We start from the raw sequence: 9,075 nt of genomic DNA on the forward strand, positions 1-9,075 counted from the left end.
ATCCATTTATTCTTTCAGTAGCAGATAAGTACACTTGTGATTTATGTTAGGGACAGTGCTAGGTACTGAAGGAACAGTGGTCCCTGCTTTCATACCCTCTACAGTTCATTAAAGGAGTCAAATCATGAAATTGTGAATCTTAACAGAGTTTAGTGTGAAGCCACCTGGGATAAGATTTTGCTTCCATGTGATGTTAAGAGATAATTAAGAACTGGCCATCCACTGCCTACCCACCATGTTTCCCCATGATGTGGTGTGAGAAAAATAGAACAGAGAAGGGAAGAGAAAAGCAGGACGACAGTGTGGTTGATGAGTGTTTCTGAAAAGGCCACTGGGACTACAGTAAGGAGAAAAAGTAGAGAAAGCAGAGGAACAAAACTGTTTCCAGAGACAGATGGACCAAGATGGTTGTTACTGGTGTTGCAGTGGAGAAAATTGAGTGTGTTGGCAGGATACCTGTGAGGGAAAGCATTTTGAAGATTATTTAACCATTGAGGAAGAAGCTGGAGTTGAATTTTTCAGTACATTTCCAGGGCTTGGGGATATATACATTAGGTGACCTTACTGAAACCACCTTCAAAATCTTACAAGTTTTGATCTTTTTGAGATATGTATATGGGTGGTGGTGGATGAGGTTTACTTTTTTTCATCACTTTTTGTGCATAAGCAACCCAAGTTAAAATACTCACAATGGAATCCAATTATTTTATTCCCCCCATAGATTGAAAGAATTTCCCCCGGTGGATTGAAAAAAAGCAGCTCATGCAACTTTAAATTCTTCATGCTCTCTATTGTGAAAACCTGGGTAGCACAGTGTCATCTATAAAGATAATGTATAGGGTGACCAGACATCTCAGCTTGAGTGTGACATTTCCAGTTACCCCTACTGTCCCTATGTAATTATTACAAGTGTTACAAGCATCCCCCTTCACTCACTCTTTTTTCCCCTTCATTTTTTATTAGCTAAGACAAGAATTGAGTGGGGGAGAGAGAGATAGAGAGAGAAATACATCTATAGTCAGCTTTACAGATCATGAAGCTTCCCCCCACCCTCTGCAGGCGGGGAGCAGGGTCTTGAATCTGGGTCCTTGCTTATGGTGTGTGAGCTCAACCAGATTTTCCATTATGTGACACCCCCCACCCCCACCCCTTAACTCTCAAGTGCCTTTGTTTAAATGAGAAATTACATGATCACATAACTTAGAGGCGATATTCAGCTGACCAAATCATCTTTTCTTAGCAAAGCTCAGAGACACATGGATGTGGCAAAAATAATCCAAGGAAAGTACTAGAGATCTGTATTCTAGAATTAATGAAACCATCTTCTCTGGACCCTATATGCTGTAACTTTAAACTGAAATGCTACCTGATTGGTCTCTGAATAAGATGTACTTACTGGGAATCAGAAGATAGCTTACCCAGTAAAGTACACACTTCTTCATATGAGGACCCAGCCTTTGACATCATATTGAAACACCATATACAGGAAAAGCTTCACAGGCAGTGGATCAATGCTATGGACTCCCCCCCCTCCTTCCCTCTCCCACTCCCTGTTTCTGTCTGTCACTAAAAGCAGGTGGTGGACAAGGACTCTTTCAGGAAAGGTGGGATAGCATAGGTGTAAAAACCCTAGTAGGAAAAGAATAATAATAATAATAATAAAAATCCTTGCCTTGCAGTTGCTACACAAGAATCTGGATTCTTGTTGAAACTTTTATGATCTGAGCAGAGTAGTCAATCCCCAGAAGTATTTGGGAGCTCTCAGAGCATAAGCTCTGAGTGTATGTTACCTTAAAAATTTTTGTTTATGTTTATTTAAAAGCCAGCTGTGTGATCCCATAGACCTTTGCAGTGAAATGGGTGAGTGGACCTGAAACAACCAGAAGTGATTCATTTCTTAGATCTGAAATTGATGAAGTGTGACTTTTGGGCCAGAATATTTGGTCTCAGTTCAAATACCTGGGTGAACCAAACATCAAATATGGACTTTTATATCTGTGTCACTTTAGGCAAGTCATTTACTGCAAACATTATTTCTTCTCTGGACTTTGGCTTAATAAGCTTAAGAGTGTGGAGTGATTTCAACAGTTAAATACAATAAAAATATAAGATGAGAGCTTAGTGTGAATACAAGTCATTGTGCTGCCTTCTGCAGTCTTTTTATACACATGGGAAATTTTAACTATTTATTGACTTTGGGGGGGCAAGAGTTATTTAGGAGAATTAAGTGTGTGACACTAGAGAAACTAAAGGTAATTCAGGAGGAAATGTTTCATTTATTGGAAAAGAAATTGCCAACAGATAGTACCAGAAAGGAAATATTTTGAATGTGTATCTACAACAAAAAGGTGTGAAGGAGAAATTTTTTTTTGGGGGGGGGAGGAATAAGGAGAATTGCTGATGTGAGATAAATTTTCAGCAACTTTTGTTATTATTTATTTTTGATAGAAAAAGAGATAAACTGATGGGGAAGAAAAAGATTAGATAGATAGATAGATAGATAGATAGATAGATAGATAGATAGATAGATAGATAGATAGGTGCAGTACTAGTAGTTACACTACTTGTGAAGCTTTTCTCCTGCAGGTGGAGACCAGGGCTTTGAACCTGGGTTCTTGACCATGTTAGTTGCATACCCAACCAGTTGCATCACACTAAGCCTTGTCAGCAATTTTTGATATGAACCTTTGGTGTTCAAAAGCTCTTTAGTCCATCATTTTTGTTTCTGTTTATAGTATTGGCATATCTTTTGTTCAAATGACTCTTCATTGTCAGACTGTTCATCTGTACCACAACCTAACTTTTGTTGTTGTTGTCATCAGTGCTTCAATGCTCTGGGTCAACTTTTCAGATAGAAAGAGAAACAGAGGGGAAGACACCACAGCTCTTATATTTACCTCCAATGCACTGTGAGCCAGGCTAGAATCTGAGTCATGTGAATGGCAAAGCAGGCACAATACCCTGTATCTAACTTTTGTCAATTGACTGACTTCAAATTTTCAGATAGGGAAGAAAATAATGTTTAAAAAATTTTTATTACCACCAGGATTATTGCTAGGGTTCAGTGCAGACACTATGAGTCCTCCATTTCCATAAACCATTTTTATTTTTGTTTCTATTTTATTTCATAGAACAGAGATAAATTGAGAGGCAAGTGGGAACATAGAGAAAAAGAGAGACAGACACTCACTGACCTACTTCACTGCTCATGGGGACAGGGGAATTCAAACTCAGGTACTTGTGCATGGTACTTGTGTACACACCCAGGTGCACCAACCACCCAGCTTCAGAAAAGGTAATACACACACACACACACGCACACACACACCCCCACACACACACATACACACACACATACACACACACACACACACACACACACACACACACACACACACCTGTTTATTTTGACTAGAGCATGTGCTTAGCTTTGAATTGGTGGCTCCAGGGCTCAAACCTTAGGTTTATCACATGAAAATCCTGTGTAGACCACTGTACTGTTTCCCAGCCCCAAAATATATTCTTGAACTTCTATGTTATTGTAATAATTCAGCCACCAATATCATTCTGTAGAGGATTGAAAGGGAAGCTTTGTTGTATAACAAGAAACAAAAACAAAACAAAAAATAAGTCAAACAAGAAAATAATAAATGAATGAAACAAATAGTAGCAGGAAAGACTAGCCTGAATATAAAAAGCATATGATGACAATTGTAAAATTTGATTAAATTATTCATCATCTTTATCCCCACCCTTATGGATATAACCTGAGAATTATACACACTGTAGTTCCCACCTTTGTGAATAGCAGAAAGTCTGAACATTTAAAACAGTCCTTGTTAGAGTTCTTATAGGACTCTGAAGTCCTCAGAGGACTGTAAGGAGCTGAGAGTCACAGATGAGGCAACAAGTCTTGGCAGATGTGAATTGGCCCACAGAAAATTCAATAGAGCCATGCAAGAGAAATATATTAAGAGAAATCACTGCTTGTTTTCTAATGAGCTTTTTAAAAAAAAGTATGACCCTAGAAGTTTTTTCTGTTGGTTGACTATTTGTACTAAAGTTTTCTGCACATTCATTACAACATAATGAATGTCAAGAGCAATAAAAACAAGCAAAAAAAATTTTTTTTTCCTATCAGTTTGTTTGAATGGCTCTTTGTTGGATCTTCCTACAGCTGATGGTTGTTATTTCCCAGTGGTGGGTGGTAAATGAATGGGATGAGAAATATCAGAATGAAACTAGAGATAAAACTAGCCAGAGCCCTTGAGTCCTGGGTCAGAACCCAGTGATGCTAAGGCAAGAAGGCTTCAATTCCCAGCAGTGTCATGATCCAAAACATCTGTTTCTATATTTGGCACAATTCCACTTTTTTATTTGTTAAAATTGTTCCCATCTTTGAAAACACTTAAAAAAAAAATCCACATTCTCTCTCCTCTTCCACTCCCCAACACATGCATTTGTAATTACCTGGTTTAGTCTGTGTGTTTAATCAGCTTAAATTGAGATTGTTGATGCCATCTGATTTCAATCTGAAGGAGCCATTGAGCACTGGGCAGTCACCACTCTCATTTCTGCCAAAATGTCCCTGTGCCAGAAAAAAGGATAGGACTCATACCAGGGTATTTCCTAAAGAAGCCACTTGACTCAGATTAGATGTGTAATTTCCTTAAAATATTGTTTTGGATCTGGGTCTTTGTTCTCTAATTGGGATTTTCTGATGTAATTTAGGAATATTGCTTATTTGCTGAATATGTGCCAGGATCCAGCTGGCATTTTTTCTAAATGCCTCACCCTCCAGGAAGTGAACTTCACTCTAAATATCCAGTTCATGCCCTGATACTGAGAAGAATGGGCCAGGCCTGAGTATTGTGCTGTCTTTTGAGGAACCACTGTTCATGCCACATGATTGAATTAGTCTTGAAAAGTTTTAAGTCTCTAGCTATATTTGTGAAACCTCTGATCAAAGGTGATACACATCCTTGGAAACAATGTCTTCTTAAATTTAGTTGAAGTAGAGAATATACTTTGCTCTAGTGCTAGTTATTAATTTCAGGTCCATTTTTCTTTATAACATTAATAAACCAAGTTTTAAGATTTATTCAGATATGATTATATAAGACTTGGCATGAGTTTGAAATCTTGAGTCACCAGTTCATTCTTAGGGTATCATTTCTTCTTCTTCTTCTTCTTCTTCTTCTTCTTCTTCTTCTTCTTCTTCTTCTTCTTCTTCTTCTTCCTCTTCCTCTTCCTCTTCCTCTTCCCCTTCTCCTCCTTCTCCTCCTTCTCCTCCTTTTCCTCCTCCTTCTCCTCCTCCTTCTCCTTCTCCTTCTCCTTCTCCTTCTCCTTCTTCTTCTTCTTCTTCTTCTTCTTCTTCTTCTTCTTCTTCTTCTTCTTCTTCTTCTTCCTCTTCTTCTTCTCCTTCTTCTCCTCCTCCTTCTCCTTCTTCTTCTTCTGCTCTCCTCCTTCTCCATCTCCGTCTCCTTCTCCTCCTCCTCTTCCTCCTCCTCCTCCTCTTCCTCCTCCTCCTCTTCCTCCTCTTCCTTCTTTTTCTTCTCCTCCTCTGCCTCCTTCTCCTTCCTCTTCCTCCTCCTCCTCTTCCTCCTCCTCCTTCTTTTTCTTCTCCTCCTCTGCCTCCTCCTTCTTCTTCCTCTCTTCCTCTTCTTCCTCTTCTTCTCCTCCTCCTCCCCCTCTCCCTCCTCCTCTCCCTTTCTATACTTTATTACTTTAATTAGAAAGAAACAGAGAGACCGAGAGACTCTCTCTAGAGCACTGCTCAGCTCTGGCTTATAGTAAGTAGTGCTGGGGGATTGAACTTGAGACTTTAGAGGCTCAAGCATGAAAAGTCTTTTTGCTTAACTACAATGTTCTCTTCTGTACCCTGGGTGTCATTTCTAAATGTTAAAAAAAAAAAAATGTAAGAGTGTAGCTCTTACTCCTCCTACAGTTCTTGAGTTGATAAGCTTCCAATACTGGGGAGATTCTAAGGCCTCATTATTTACTAGCAAAGTTGTACAGCCATTAAAAATAATTTCCCTTCTCTTGTGGGGTGGTAGAGTCCTACATACCAGAGTGTTGGACTGACTTGCCCTGAGGGTATTTTCAGTCTACTGTGAATTCACCTTCAGTCACACAACCAGCATCCTGAAAGCTAAGCAGAAGGGTCACAGTACAAGGATTTTTTTTTTTTACCTGTATATATGAGAACTTTATAAAAACTAATTTTAATTGTGACATAACTACATACTGACAGCAGCTTGGGGGTTCTTGATTAGAGTTGGACATTTGTTTCACAATAACCAAATAAAGTCAAGGAAAATAAAACACACAAAGAATCAAAGTGACTTTATTGGGTATATCAATAACATTTTACAGTAAAGATGGCCTTGTTAAAGGAGCTACAAAACTTAAAGTTGGATTTCCCAGGGAAGAAATTCCTGCAGTGCTCTCCCATCCCCAACCCATCGGGGAATTTAAAGTGTGTGGGGCCCTCTGAGCACTACATCAATTAGCCTTTTTCTGTCCCTCCTTCCTTAGGATCTCTCATAGAGGTGTCCCTCTGACTCATGATATAACTGTCTGAAAGTTTAATCTCAGGAGCAGCCTCTCAGGTTTTTCCTCAGTGATTCACTTCATCTTGAATGGAACTTCATCTTGAATGGAAGGAATCATGTTCAGTGAGAGAAGCCAAAAAGAGAAGGATGAATATGGGATGCTCTCACTCAGAGGCAGAACTTAAGAAAAGAAGGGGGAAATGCAAAGTAAAACTTGGATTGGGTTTGGTATATTACAACAAAGCAAAGGACTTTGAGAAGGAGAACAAGGAGAGGGCTAGGAGGAGGGGGAGCTTTGGAGTCTTGGTGACTTAAACTTGGCAGTAACAGTGTTTTGCAGCACCTCTCATAGCTAGAGGAGAAATTGGGCCAATGTGTCAACAACTGTGCTGTAAAGCCATTAACCCCTCAATAAAAAAGGCAAAGGAAAAGGAAAGCATTGTTGGAGACTGATAGTGGGCCTGGCTATGGTGCAATTCCTTAGCTTCCTCAAATTACTACTGACAGCTATCTGCAAAAATTATTATTATTATTATTATTAATTAGTAATTTGCCAGAGCACTGCTCAGTTCTGGCTTATGGTGGTGTGGGGGATTACACCTGGGACCTGGGAGCCTCAGGCATGAGTGTCAGTTTACATAACCATTATGCTATCCCCCCACTCTGCAAAAATTATTTAACTAGTCTTAGTATTCCTAGTTTTTCGAAGCTGGATTTAGCACAGTCTGATTCACATCACAAATATTTACAGATCCTTGCACATGATAAAATGTGCACTCTACTGGGTGTGCCACTGTCTGACCCCTTTTATAATTCTGTGAATCTAATCAGTGAGGGTCTACTAGTTCCATTACTTGGTTGTTTGCTTTTGCCACTAGGGTTATCACTGGGGCTATGTGTAGGCACTATGAATCCACTGCTCCTTGAGGCCATTTTTTTTCTTTCTCTTTTTTATTTCTCTCTTTTTTTCTTTCCTTCTTTTATTCCTTCTCCTCTTCTTTCTTATTTTATCAAATGGGACAGACAGAGATTAAGAGGGATGGGGAAAATATCTGGAAAAACAGCATAATGGTTAGGCAAAAAGACTTTCATGCCTGAGGCTCTGAGGTCCCAGGTTCTATCTCCAGCCCCACCATAAGCCAGAGTTGAGCAATGTTCTGAATTATCTCTTTTTTTCTCAATCCACCTTTCTCCCCCTCTTTCTATCATTAAAATAAATAAATTCACAAAATAGGGGGGTGGGTGGTAGCACAGAGGGTTAAACACACATGGCGCAGAAGTGCAAGACCTAGCATAGGGATCTCAGTTCAAGTCCCTGACTCCCCACCTGCAGTGATGAAGCAGGTCTGTAGATGTCTATCTTTCTCTACCCACTCTCTGTCTTTCCCTCCCCTCTTGATTTCTTTCTGTCCTATGCAACGACAACAGCAAAAGCAACAATAACAGTAACAACAAGGGCAACAAAATGGAGAAAATGCCCTCCAGGAGCAGTGGATTCATAGTGCAGGCACAGAACCCCAGTGATAACCCTGGAAGCAGAAAAATGAGGAAAAAAAAAATGAAGGGGTGGAAGTAGAGAGGAAGCATCTTGAGAGCATCTCCTGCAGGTGGGGCAGTGGAGTCATTGTGCAAAGTAATGTTTGCAGTTAACCATGTGTGCCACCACCCAGCCCCCCACTGATTCTTTTGTGATTCGTATTAGTATTGGAAGGCAGGCATATTTGCCAAAAGCAATATGTATTTGTTTGACCCCAATAGTATTGACATTGTAAGCCTAATAAAATAAAATAGAGGGTTTTTTTTTTTTTTTTGTATAAGTAGACACAGAAATGAGATGTTAAGATAACCAAACCTAAAAAAACAAGAAGGAATTTTAGAGCAAAAACAGAAAGAAGCTTCTGTTGGTTTGTTAAAAGGCCTAAGTGTTGGCATAAAAACTTGGGGCAGTCATCACATCAAAACTTGCATCTTCTATGTGTACAGCATTCACTCCTTCACTATCACCCCCATGTATCATCCTTACTGTATAGTTCTTATAAATAAGGGGGCTATGCTGCCTAGAATGTTTCTTCAGACGTTTTCCTCAATCATGTGTTAATTGGAGATTTTGCTTTCTTCTGCCTTCACCCTTAGAGCTGCTGGAATTGTGGCCGTAAAGCGAGTGAAACCTGCAGTGGCTGTAACACAGCTCGATACTGTGGCTCATTTTGCCAGCACAAAGACTGGGAGAAACACCACCACATCTGTGGACAGACCCTGCAAGCCCAGCAGCAGGGGGACACACCCGCAGTCAGTTCCTCCGTCACGCCCAATAGCGGGGCTGGGAGCCCAATGGACACACCACCAGCAGCCACTCCAAGGTCCACCACCCCGGGAACCCCTTCCACCATAGAGACAACCCCACGCTAGACATGAGCTCAGAACTGTCAGAGGAAAGACAACACAACCAACATGAAACCAATTCCTCATCCTCAGATGCTCAAAGTCCTGTTTTTTTCTTTTTCTGTTTGTTTATAGATGA

The 9,075-nt window shown here is 40.1% G+C and overlaps 1 protein-coding gene across 1 annotated transcript in view; it reads left to right on the top strand.

Annotated features, from left to right (window-relative positions):
• RUNX1T1 (RUNX1 partner transcriptional co-repressor 1) overlaps positions 1-9,075 on the top strand; it is a 167,229-nt gene that overhangs the window by 152,945 nt on the left and 5,209 nt on the right. The window contains 1 exon segment of the mRNA XM_060199104.1: positions 8,688-9,075. This exon segment is cut by the window's right edge and continues 5,209 nt beyond it. Within this exon segment, the coding sequence (XP_060055087.1) occupies positions 8,688-8,963 (276 nt within the window). The 3' untranslated portion in view covers positions 8,964-9,075.

This window comes from Erinaceus europaeus, chromosome 1 (assembly GCF_950295315.1).
Source record: "Erinaceus europaeus chromosome 1, mEriEur2.1, whole genome shotgun sequence".
NCBI classification, from domain to species: domain Eukaryota; kingdom Metazoa; phylum Chordata; class Mammalia; order Eulipotyphla; family Erinaceidae; genus Erinaceus; species Erinaceus europaeus.